The following is a 12,214-nucleotide window of genomic DNA, read 5'->3' as shown; positions in this document are numbered from 1 at the left end:
GGATGGATGGATGGATGGATGGATGGATGGATGGATGGATGATTGTTGCCATGTAGATTTAGACTTTGGCATTCAAGATGTAACCCAAGTCATGCATTAACATACAACCAGGGGAGTTTTTCCTTGCCACTCTTGCTTGTCTGGGGTTAGGCCCTGGGATTCTGGAAAGCGCCTTGAAACAATTTTGATTGTATAAGATGCTATATAAATAAAGATTGATTTGATTTGATTTGAACCTCAAACATCTTGATCGCAGATAGAACATTCAATAAAAATTATATTTGTCCATAAATACACTTTTATCTTTACATAAAAAATCTGTTTATCCTCATTAATAATTAATTATGTAAGTGCCAAAAAAAGAAAGGCTCTAATCCATTTCCCATTTTTAACTTTACAAACACTGGCCAATCACACCCAGGCTCTAAGATAATGTCACATGGGCACGTTGGTCCAAATGGGTGTCACTGCCAGTCATTGGAGGGCTGATGGCCAATGGGAGAGCAAGAGAGGATAGGAGTTTTATTGTATTAGTGGACTGTACAGGGTAATGGGCTAATCCAATCTGGATCAAGACAGGTGGCATTAAGGTGGCAGCAGGCGAATGTGCACTTGGGATGTAGGTTTCAACAGGTTACAGGAGTAGGAGAAACCTAACACAATCAAAGGGATGTTAACCTTGCAAATCAACGTACTTATTGTCAACATAATCAACAGTTCATCTACTCTGCAAAATATTCACATGTCTGGATGCACAATTCCATTTTTATTTGAGATTTATAAATAGACAGCAGTTGAACACATTGGCTGCCAATGTTTCCTCCAAAACACAGTTGTAAAGATGGCTGCGCTGAAACATTAGAGAGAAAATCTCACCAACAGGCAAACAGTTGCTTGGCGGGATCAACTTTAGCATAAAAATACTGTCAGTACAGCTTCAGGCTAATCATGGATTCCAACTGCAGGAACCAAAAACCATATCTCAAGTTAGGCTAGCTCTTCATTTCAGTTAGCTTAACACTGAGATTCAATTACCATTTAAATCTAAATTTCCACAAATAAGGATTAGTACAGAAATAATTTTTCAGGAACAAGTGACAGCAAAAGCTGTTACATTTATTCTGCGTAGGCAGAACCACGACCAGGAACGGGGCTAGCAGCTAGAAGGTCATCTTTGGTAAACTCTGAAGTCATGCAAGGCCTTTGTTCTGATTGGGTGCGACGAGAAGAATTGCTTGACCTTCGGACGAGAAGTCTCCCACGAAATCCAGAGGGGTGAGAGTTCTGTGATTCTTTGACACAGAAAACTGAGCGGGCAGCATTAAAGGACACAGACGGAACAATCACTTCCACATTGTTAAGCGTGGCACGTTCCACAAGTCTTGGGGAACCAGGGCGAGATGAGGGCCCCGATAAGTTCTGGGGTCTGAAGGTGGGAGGGCTTGGAAATCTGTGACAAACAGTAGGACAGGATGGTGGGAGGCGGACCCTGGAAACAGGTGGTGCAGTTATGGGCAGACTATTACAAGGAAGCTCATCCTCAAAATATTCGTTCTTGTCACACCTCTGGCCCATTCCAGCTTGTTCTGCGATTTGGTTTTCAGAAGATCTTGTTGCTTCAGAGATGTGAGGGACCTTACGTGTTTGTTGGTAAAGACTGCTGTGCTCAGTTTCCGGATGCATTTCTGCACTTTTCTCTCCTGAAACAGCATCCTGTCTGACAGGACAGGCCGGCAAGATAGTGATCAGTCTTTGTTGCACACTTGGGTGACTTGGCAGCACTTCCACATTCTGCACAGAGGCCTTCAGGCGCTTGGAAATTCTGTTGCTTTGAATTATAATTGGTGGACTCCAACCAGAATTTTCCTTTACCCTTCCTTCATTTCCTTCAGTGTCCTCAGTTGCCTGGAAAGAATCATCCATCAGAACTTCAGGGGGGGGCGGTGGTAAGCTGTCTGCATCTAGATCCTCCCTGCTGTCTGGCCAGCTATTGTTGTTATTGTTTCCACTGATAATTGAAGTCCTCTCATTACTTTTTCCTGTGTCAGATAAAAACCCAACCCCACTTTTTTTGGACGTCTTGATGTGAGGCAGAATTTTAGCAAGGTTTTGTCCTGGCCTACCATCAACGCCTTGGCTAAAAGTATTTATTAGCTTTCGTACAGATGTGCTGTTGGGGGGTTGGGGACAAATACTTGGTAAGGTACATGATGAGTGAGTTTCTTGTGAAAAACCTTTCTGTGAACTACTCAATGAGTGTCGTCTAAATACGGGCTTAAGTGGGTTATGCTCAAGTCCCACGGGCTGTTTATATCCGTCAGTTTGAATCTTTTGCATTTGCCTGTCCAATTCCTTCTTGCTCCTGTGTAACTCCCCTTTGATGTTTCCACAGTTGGGCGAAAAGCGCTTCGTGTTGGTTGCAGTGAGAGGTCGTTTGAGCGTCGGCTGCAGGTCTTTCTCGTAATTAGCTTGTAAATAGAGAAAGGAATGACTCGGATCTGGAGGGGAAGAGTTTGATCTATTCCTTGTAGGTGTATCATCATCTAAATCCTCATATTCTTCATCATCGTCATCATCATCTTCTTCTTCGTCTTCTCCATCACGTACATTACGGCCTGCCAGATTTGTTGAGCTGCAGGGCGGACTATTATTTGTACCACGTATGATGATTCCAGAACCACAACTACTGGATCCAGCACTCCCTCTGTGGCGGTGCCTCTCCGACCCTGGGAGGCTCTCATTTTCTCCCCCAATACCACTGTCCTCACTGTGCAATGCTGAATCCTCAGGGTTAAATTTCCTCATGGCAGCGCCCTCTATACGTGCCAGCACCTGAGTCAACCTCTGCTCTACAGTCCGTTTGGCCTGCAGCTTCTCAAAAAGCACTTTTGAAAGGAAAGCATAGTACTCAACTGCATCCTCAAGAGTGGTGTCACCCAATTCTTGGACCGAGTTTCCTACGAGCCTCATTTTTTCCACTGAATGCTGGAGCAGTTGCTGCAAAAGATCGGGTGGTGGATCCGGAGGTCTGGCTGTGCCCATGGTCTGCTTCATTTGCATAACTGGCCCCATCATCCCAGAAGGCAAGGCCATAGAGTCTCCATATTCTTTCATCATGAGGTCTCCTTCCTCAGCCAGTTCTTCTAGAGCCTGGTTGATCTCTTCAAATCGCATCACCAAAGCAGACATCATAGGTTGAAGAGAAAGCTGTGTCTGTGCAGCCTGGTCCAACAGGCCCAAAAGAGTTTCATATTTTGAGATACTTGGATTCAGATAGGCATAAGCCGCCTGGTGAGCCCTCACCGTCTGTGGCGGGAAGTCCAACTTTACTCGACTTATAGCAAACCTTTGCTTTTCAGGCAATCTTTTCTTCCCTTTGTTTTTCTTTCTTTTCTTGGGATTTTTACTCCCAGCAGCTTGTACCACTCCATCACCTCTTTCTTGGGTTGTCTCAGTCACCTGCTTTTCTTTACTGTCCTCTGGACTTTGCTCAGCTGTTGTGTTGGAGGTCAACTCGGACAATCTATCCCCCGTCACTGGTTGTTCTTCAGTTAGTGTAGGTAATTTATTCTCTTTCTCATCAGTCGTCAAATCTATGCTCTTTACTGCATCACTGGAATGAGTTGCTTCCTGTGGCACCTCAGCTGGCAAAGCCCCTTGGGATCCAGGATTTTCTGGCTTTGAAAATAACTTTCCTTTGGATGGAGAGCAGCCCATTTTCTATGCTTAAATGATCTTCTGAAATTCCAAAATAATCTTTTCCAAAAGAAAAATAAACTAGAACAAAAAGATAAAGCCAAAGCAAGAATCCATAGATATCTGCATAAAAGATCCCTGCAACTTGTAGATTGAAAGAGCTGTCGTCCTGGGACGGCGGTGAGGAGTTGAGAGGATAAGACAGATTGGAGGATTGGAGGGATTCTCACCTGTCTTTCTTTCAGCCTGGACAGATGGTCATGCTAAATGCATGAACACACACATCCATGCGTGTACACAAGGTCTGTGTTGGTGTACACGTACAAACACACACTCGTAAGACTTTAAGCTTATCAGTCTAATCAGACCAACTTTGTCAGGTGCTGCGTTAATCCTCAGCTGTGCTGTTGACATGTGAAAATAATGGTTTCGCTCGGGAGATAAACAGCTAAAATGACTGACCTGATGCCTCCAGGGAATACTATAGAATGATATGTGTTACCCAGTACCCCTTAACCTAAACCTCATATTTTACGTAAATGACTCGCTGTAATCACAACCCTAGCCTTCCCCTTAAAACCAAACTTCAACCTTGAACTGGCCGCATGAATTTGCAAGGAGTAACCAAAATGTCCTCACCTCTGAGTTTGATTGAATCAGGTAAATAAGAGCAATTAAGATGGGTTTTTGCATGTGCAGCTAATACACAATATTTGAAAGTCATTTCTTGGCCAGATCTAAGAACCCACCTACACCAATAAACTAGGCCAGTAAATACACAAAGCAGGTAGTGGGTCACATTTTTTTAGTGCTATATTATCTTAAAAAAAAGTCTTATTGTGCTTTATAGTTTCTCATGGCAAACATTTTATCCTCAGTTGGGTTTTTGATTATTTTTGCTAGTAGAAAATTATGGCTTAATGGATGAAGTAAATAATAGCTAATTTGTTTAGTGGTGTTTTTGTAGTCTAGTTTTAGTTGTAAAAACCAATGTAAATTTTCTATGTGAGCGCTGATTTGAGCCCATAATTATGATCAGAATCTGTTAAAAGTGTGACAGTTTGTTATAATTTTGTTTGCTCAGATACTGCTCAGAGGTAAAACAAAGAGCTGATTGTAACACTGAATTTAACCATTTTAAAGCTACACATATGGTTTTTGAGAACAGTAACATAATTGAGTCACTAACTATCTTAAAGTATTTGGCTAATCCTCAACACCCATGCACAGATGTATCACAGAAACAGTAGCAGGAGCACCAGATGACAAACGCTGGGGTGTGAACCTCTTAACAGTGCATTCTGATTTTCTGGTTTGATGTAAATGGTATGTGATACAGATCTGCAGTCAGCTCATCAAGATCAAGCAGGAAAAAAATGTAAACATACTTTTGATAAGAGTAGGTGCACTGCAAACTGAGGAAGTTTAAAAATACAAAAATAAACCTTTAAGACCTTGACTGTTAAAGAAATCGTTTTACCATTTCTGATAAGCCCTAATGTTGGTAATCACACAGTAGATAACTGGGTTTTAGAACATGGAACAAAGGAAGATGTTTTTCTTAGTCTTTGGGTCAGTCGGGTTAAGCTGCCTGTGGTTGTGCAAGACTGAGGCTTCTGTTTTATCAGCATGACAACTTGCTAATGCCTGTGAATGGGATCAGTGCTGTGCTATTCCTGTTTTTCCAGTGTTTTCTCTCAGGCTTACACAACATGGGTGCAATGAAGCCTCAACTCATGGAAAGTAAAGCAAACAGGTCCAAGTGTGGTGCACAGCTAAGACAGTAAGAGTACACAGATTTTTAAAGTGAATCACATTTTTTTCTGTTTTTCCTTCTATTAATTCTTGACTTACATGTCATGTTTGAAGCTAGTTGACTTTGCATGTAGGGAATTATCAGGCAGCGCCTAAAGACGCACAGTTGTGCAGATTTTGTTGGACCATGTCTTGGACAGACGGTTAGGGTTTGACAAACAGACAGCAACCACATTAGTCACTTTCACAATTCATTCATAGTTTAGGTGTAGTGGGCAACTTTACAGTGCTTCCAGTACAAAAACAAGAAAAAAAAGGGATTTACTTTGACCAAAGAATTCAGAGGGATATACTTCTACATCTCTTTGTGAGTTTTGGTCCCTTCTTATTAGAGAAAAAAGGAAAATAGCCCCCTTCTCTAGGCACTGGTGTCAGAACTAAACCTGAGGCAGCAGCATTATCCTTACTGCTGTATCCTGACATCCCCAATATAGTTGTTGTACTTAAATTGGAGAAGCTGTCCGTCCTCTGCGTGGATATGGTCATTTGAGGGTCGAACATGTCTGTTGTCGAGTCTGATGTAAGACTTAAGCTCCTTTCCACAATCGTCTCCATTGTTTCAATTTTTATCTTCCGAAGTGCTTCATAGCACTTGGGTAAAAAATGACAGAAGATGATGCCATAGGTTGAGACAAGGATAGCAGAAGCCTGCACAGCTGTTCCTTCTTCATGGTTGGTGATGTAAACAGGGATAAAACACACCCACACAAACAAATACATCAGCATGCTGAAAATGATGTAGCCCGTTTCACTGAATTCATGGGGAACTTTACGGCTCTTGAAGGCCAGGAGGAATCCAATAAGTGCTAACAGACCTATGTAGCCCAACATAATTCCATAACCAATGTACGTGGCGCCCTCGCGACACTGAAGGATTTTCTTCATACTTTGCGGGGACGGAGGACTGCCTTCAACATATGGAGAATCAAAGATCATCCAGAGAAGGCAGATGATCACTTGTAGAGCAGTAATGATGGTGACAATCACAGGGGGGTTGTAAAGTTTGTGTAGTTGCCTGTTTGTCATCTGTCCAAAGGGAAGGAAGGCCAGAAAGAAACGGAAGGCCTTGACTAGAATGCAGGACACGCACAGGGTAAAGCCCATCGCATACATCAGGTGACGTGCACAACAAAGATACACTGTGGGCTTACCCATGAAGCAAATGACGCTCGCAAAACTGACTGCCAGACCAACTATCATCACACAAGACAGTCTAACCTCAGCTCGTTTCATTGGTGGAGAGTCTCTGTGCACTAAGAAGATTATCAAGATGACAATCAAAAGTAAGATCCCAAAGCTCGCCGCTGTTGTCAGGGTGATGGGATAAGGATCACTCCATTTGAGGTAGGACTCCCACCTTGGCTCACAGTGATTCCATCCCTTAAGGGACCATGTTCCGTTAGGGCATTTTTTGCAGTCAACAAGATCTATTAGGGAAAAATGACAGATTTACAGGAGTTAAAGGACTCCATAGTCATCTTAAGTTAATTTGATTTGTCCCAAATCATCCCGACATTAGGCTAAAATTAGCACACCCTCGTTAGAATGAGACCTGATGTGAGCGGGAATGGACAGTAAAATCAAACAGAGCATCAGTATATAAAACAGACATACCCCATTTGTCCGCATATGTCCCGTCATGACAGGGGTTGCAAGTGTAACAGCAGGAAACGTTCAGAATCTTCTTTATCGAGCCTGGAGGGCATCTCTTTGAACATCGAGACTGAGGGGCCTGGGAGCAAAACAAGAGTACCCAGAGGTACATCAGGGCGGCAAAGCAATGTCACAGTACCTAAAAGGTCATGGTAAGCGTGACAACATTGTTTTAATGCATGAAAATGTGCACTATTTTGCATTATGCATCATTCTCATTTCCATTTTATAGTTTATTTAGTTTATACTGCATTACACCACACCTGACCCTTAATGTGTGTGTGTGTGTGTGTGTGTGCATGAAAGCAGTATAACAATATAACTGTCAGCTTATATTATTATTGTTGTTGTTATTGTTATGGTTGTTGTCATTAATGATACTAGTAATAATAAGAAGAAGAATGAATGAGTGGGTCTTACTGTGGTGTTTCCTGTTGAAATCCAGGTGACATTCTGGACAGTGAGTCTTACTTGCTTATCAAGGACGGCATATTTTCCAATTTTCTGAAAGCTCCTGTGGTTTCCATCCACTTCCCACCAGATCAAGTCATAGCCACTGACAAAATCACCATTTTCATCAAAAAATAAAGTATTGTTTTCAAAGGTGAACTTAACCTTCTTCAGTTCTTCAAGAAGCTGTGAAGCGAGAGAAGAATGTTAGTTAATCCCAATGTAGTAGCCAGAAAATGGTCTTTTTTCGTATGGAGATCTACCTTCCAAGGTGGGAAGTTCAGTTCTCCTGAACACATGGAGCTGTTGCACTTCAGCAGCTTCTGAAGAGCGTATGCCAAGGCCCACACTGCTTCTCTGCTGGCTAGAGCGCTGCTGGTGTCCAGATAATTTACAAGATAGGCGTCATTCTGAGTGTGTGGATCTTCCATATTGCATGCATTAGGAGATTTGATTTTCAAGAGCTGAGGTGGGGGGCAGTGGGGTGGGGGCTTAACTGAGAAGCATTCTGGGGTGCAGTTGAATCTCAGGTTTTTGTATTCTTCAATGAAGCTGTTGTTCCCTCCTGGTGTTGCTATGAGATTTGTGAGATAATTGTCAAATGCTTTGCTCTTATGCGAAATAAAGGTCAGGCCCAAAATGTCTCCCACCATGTTAATGCCCTCCATCTTGGACACCAGGGAACTTTGGGACCAGGCTTCGCTGGAGATCCATGTCCTTGTTGTGTGGGTCCGGATCATTTCCTTAAACAGGGCCTCCACCAGCTCTGGCCTGAGAATCAGCAATACCACCTGGGCACTGGAGGAAATGATTTGCTGGCTAACGCGTTGGATGTATTGTAATGAATATGAAGGATTTTCAGAATGTGGAAGCATCTCCTGGTAGGCCAAGCACACGTTACTGTCTGCAGCATCATCTAAAAAGCTCTGGAACGCTCCTCTTCCATATTCTCCATCCTCGTAGACAATTCCAACCCAGTGCCAACCGTAGTAATTCATCAGTTTTGCTATTGCTTTCATCTGGTGTTTGTCACTGGGGACAGTTCGCAAGAAAACTGGGTAGTGGATCTTATCGCTCAGTTTAGGTGAGGATGAAGCACTACTCATCTGAAAATCAGGAAATATATGAGCAAAGTTAAATATGCAGAACTTGCACGAATAAAAATTCAGAGAAGCTTTTGGACCCAGTTTGACCCATATAATTATGATCAATCTCCACTGTAGAAATGTAACACAGAGATCATCTAATCTCGCACATTAAGCTGAAACAGCTCATATAACAATCTGAATTATGCTGCAAGGAAAAACTGAAAACACTACATTGACCTCTACTGCCTGTGTGCTGTCCTCACACCAAGTAACATATGAGGCTAGATAGCCAGCGAACAAACCCAAAAGATCTCTGAACAAGGTGTACTTTTACTGAACATCTTTGGCAAGTGGTATTTCGTAACTGAAATGTACAGAAAAAGTAAAATAAATTACTGGCTAATACAGAACAACATACTTAACAATTAGTCTCGCTTACATTTACAATACATTTCACCTTAACAGTCAAATACTTTCAACTTGTATCCAAGTGTTTACTGCACACATTGACACTTAAAGACGAAAGTTTCACAAGTGCTTTTAGTCACATTCAGCGTGAACATTAGTTGCTTTTCTCATCTTAACTTTTAGAAACACTATTGCCAATGTTACCACCAGAATTCCCAAGGTAGTTTTCGGGTAAGAGCGCTCACTTGTTCATGCTTTTCATATACAAAACATACCAAAACCTGAGATTCAACTCAGTTCAAAATCCTAAATGAATTTTTTTAAACATTTTTACTTACTTATTCATAAACTCATTTGTGTAACTATTTACTTAAGTTGTTTTCTCATGACTTAATTACTACCTTTAACCAAAAGGCATCACAGCTTGTACTAGTTTTACTACTACTGATAACTATCTGATGACTCTGAATGACTAGTTTTAGTATCAAATTTATGTAATCCACAAATTCTAATATTTTCCCTTTGAGCCAGATATTAATGCAGAAGAGTCAATAGTCATATATGCAACGCAAACAACTTCAACTTGCCATGATAAAGCTTTGTGCAAAGGTATGCTTGACTTGCCTTAAGGAGAGGATTATGGCATTATCAACAACATATTATTTCAGACACTATGGTACTACTTAAGGACCAACATTTTCAACCAAATGTCAAATTTTCACAAGTTGAATGTTCATAACTGCATGTATAACACACAAGAGTAATTTAGAATTTAGTAATTTAGAATATAAAATACTTAATCATCATTTGTGTAATAACAATAAAGAAAATCCAGATAGAGATTTTTTTTTTTTTTTAAAGCAGAATGAAGCGAAAATAACAGCAAGCAGTGAACATCTGCCTCCAGAAATGTGCTATTAAATGTTGTGGATACATAATTTGTGAAGCTATGTTTATCATGTATGTTCACCAGCTGAGTACTAGCAGAGATCAGAGGCGCAACATTAAATACTAAGTACAGTCTTTGTCACTTACCAGGGGTACCATGTACACGTTCAGCAGTCTGGACACAGTGACGGCCACTTCTGAATGCAACGCTCCCAAAAACATCTTGACCTTGGGCCTGAAGTCGATGTAGCCACATGTGGCAGTCGGAGAATGGTGTATTGAGAGCATGTGCTCCACACTCTGCAGAGCTTTGCTGGCATGTGAGCACGTGTCACACATCAGGTATCCAAGACGCACTCCTGGGAGCAATCCTGCTGCGTTTATCGCCTCAATTTCATAAATCGCACCTAAAGACGTCATGAATGACTCCAGGTCAAAACTGAAAATGGAACAAAAGTAATTACTGTAATAAATACTGTGGTCAAATATAAAAGGCTGCATTTTCCCCTAAATGGATCATTTTGAGTGAATACTCCATCTTACAGTGTTTTTAGACTAGTTTACTTTCATTCCAATCCTTCTTTAAATTTGTGCCACATCCTTAGTTACTTAAATATACACATTTACTCCTAAATAAAGGGACAAGTTTATGAATAATATGAAACCAACAAAAAGATATAAAGACTAAATCTAAATCATCCTGAATGCATTCACAAAAATAAATGAGTGAAAATTTATGACTGACCTTTGTGAGACTTTCGACAGAAAATAATGAAAATATTAAATATGCTTTTGAATGTTGACATTGGCATATCTCGTATGTATATATTGTTTAAAAACTGCATTGGTTCCATTGAATAAATGTGTAATTATTGCTCTTTTTTCGTACTTTCGGTTTTTAATTGTGAAATAACCTAGTTTGAAAAAAATGTTACTTAAGTGGAGGTAGAGGTTGCAATTAAGTGAAAAAATATAAAATAATGACAATACTTACAAAGAGCAAGTGAAGAGTTCTGGTCTTATTCGATCCTGAATGTTATTCACTTTATAATGGATTGGCCAGATGAAACCTATCTCAATGTCCCCAGGGGCCTGGGCCCCACAGTTACAATGTGCAGAGTTGACCCCATCCCCGTGAGCAGTGATGCTGCTCAGCACTATCAGGGACAAAAGAAGGCTGCGTGACACCAGACCTGCCTGCATCTTTAGGGATGTGAACAAAGCTCTTCATGTGGGGACACCTTTGTCAACTTATGGTGGAATTTGGGAGGTGCTAATAAAACAAACTAAAACCTGTTTTTGTACGGCTGATAGAGTTCCATAAATTGTCCTCGGGACATTTTGACAGATGCAGGAGGAAGTGGAAATGTTTTCAAACAAAGTAAACATGGTGATAAGGAGTCAGGATTTTTCTGAAGGTCATTTCAGAACACTCAAGGACAGAGTAAAGGATCAGACCGTGAGACAGTCAGACAATCTACATAAAGCACAATAAACAGGAGACTAAAAGCAGCACAAAACATTAAAGTGGCCTAGAAAGAAGAAAGGATTTGCATCTGAAATTAAATAGACTATTCTAACCTAAACATATGAGTTATAGGTCTGTGAGTGAAAAGAGGGAGAAAGGCAATATCACAGGGTCATAAGTTCCAGAGCCGCTGAACGCTGACAGACTAAAGGAGGGAGGAAAAATGCTCAAGAAGAGAAGTGGCGAGAGGGAACAAGGATGCTGGAGGTATGTTGGGAAGGAAGCAAGATGATTAATGTTGCGTGACTGATGCCGCGACTGGAATGACACCCAAACTCTTGAAGTGACAGAAAATAGGTGCCAAGGAGCTGTTTTATCAATACGTAATTCAAGGGAATTAGTGAACAAGGAGTTTAATTCATGAAGGCAGTCTGTGAGGGAAGAAGGTGGTAGGAGGTGTCACAGCCCCATTCCCCCAGTTCCCTCCTGTCCCTCTGCCCCAGTAATTTTCCACTCTCCCTGCCTCTGCTCCACTTTACCTGCCAGCCACTCCCACCCCATCAGCTCAACTCCACTCACCTGCAAGCACAGCTGCAGCTTATTCCCAACCAGCCCTGCTTATAAGCCTCCCCTGCACTCTCAGTCTTTGATAGATTGTTCTTCTGCGTCGATGCGAGACTTTCCAGCGTTATTTCCTTGCCTGCCGGATTATCTGTTACCGACCCTGCCTGTCTTCGTTCTGCCTGCC

General features: G+C 41.5%; 2 protein-coding genes across 2 annotated transcripts; both read right to left on the bottom strand.

Moving 5' to 3' along the window:
• Positions 1–747: 747 nt before the first annotated feature.
• pcare2 (photoreceptor cilium actin regulator 2) lies at positions 748–5,539 on the bottom strand. The gene has a single exon (XM_057016474.1). The coding sequence runs from the start codon at positions 3,715–3,717 to the stop codon at positions 1,117–1,119; it is 2,601 nt and encodes an 866-aa protein (XP_056872454.1). The 5' UTR covers positions 3,718–5,539; the 3' UTR covers positions 748–1,116.
• Positions 5,540–5,689: 150 nt separating this feature from the next.
• LOC130515891 (G-protein coupled receptor family C group 6 member A) lies at positions 5,690–11,227 on the bottom strand. The gene is made up of 6 exons (XM_057016473.1): positions 10,993–11,227; positions 10,146–10,437; positions 7,878–8,720; positions 7,585–7,800; positions 7,126–7,243; positions 5,690–6,938 (listed from the first exon to the last, which is right to left on the bottom strand). Exons 1-6 carry the CDS (start codon positions 11,199–11,201, stop codon positions 5,791–5,793), a joined length of 2,826 nt encoding a protein of 941 aa, XP_056872453.1. The 5' UTR covers positions 11,202–11,227; the 3' UTR covers positions 5,690–5,790.
• Positions 11,228–12,214: the final 987 nt, after the last annotated feature.

This window comes from Takifugu flavidus, chromosome 19 (genome assembly GCF_003711565.1).
Source record: "Takifugu flavidus isolate HTHZ2018 chromosome 19, ASM371156v2, whole genome shotgun sequence".
Classification (NCBI taxonomy): domain Eukaryota; kingdom Metazoa; phylum Chordata; class Actinopteri; order Tetraodontiformes; family Tetraodontidae; genus Takifugu; species Takifugu flavidus.
The sequence above is the reverse complement of the archived record's forward strand: the minus strand, read 5'-3'. Positions and strand labels throughout refer to the sequence as shown.

Coding starts and splice junctions, on each gene's coding strand:
- LOC130515891 (XM_057016473.1), bottom strand. CDS start 11,201: ATGCAGGCAGGTCTGGTGTCACGCAGCCTTCTTTTGTCCCTGATAGTG. Junction 10,438..10,992: donor GAACTCTTCACTTGCTCTTT/GTAAGTATTGTC, acceptor TTCCATTTTCAG/TTTTGACCTGGAGTCATTCA. Junction 7,801..7,877: donor TGAACTTCCCACCTTGGAAG/GTAGATCTCCAT, acceptor CTCGCTTCACAG/CTTCTTGAAGAACTGAAGAA.
- pcare2 (XM_057016474.1), bottom strand. CDS start 3,717: ATGGGCTGCTCTCCATCCAAAGGAAAGTTATTTTCAAAGCCAGAAAAT.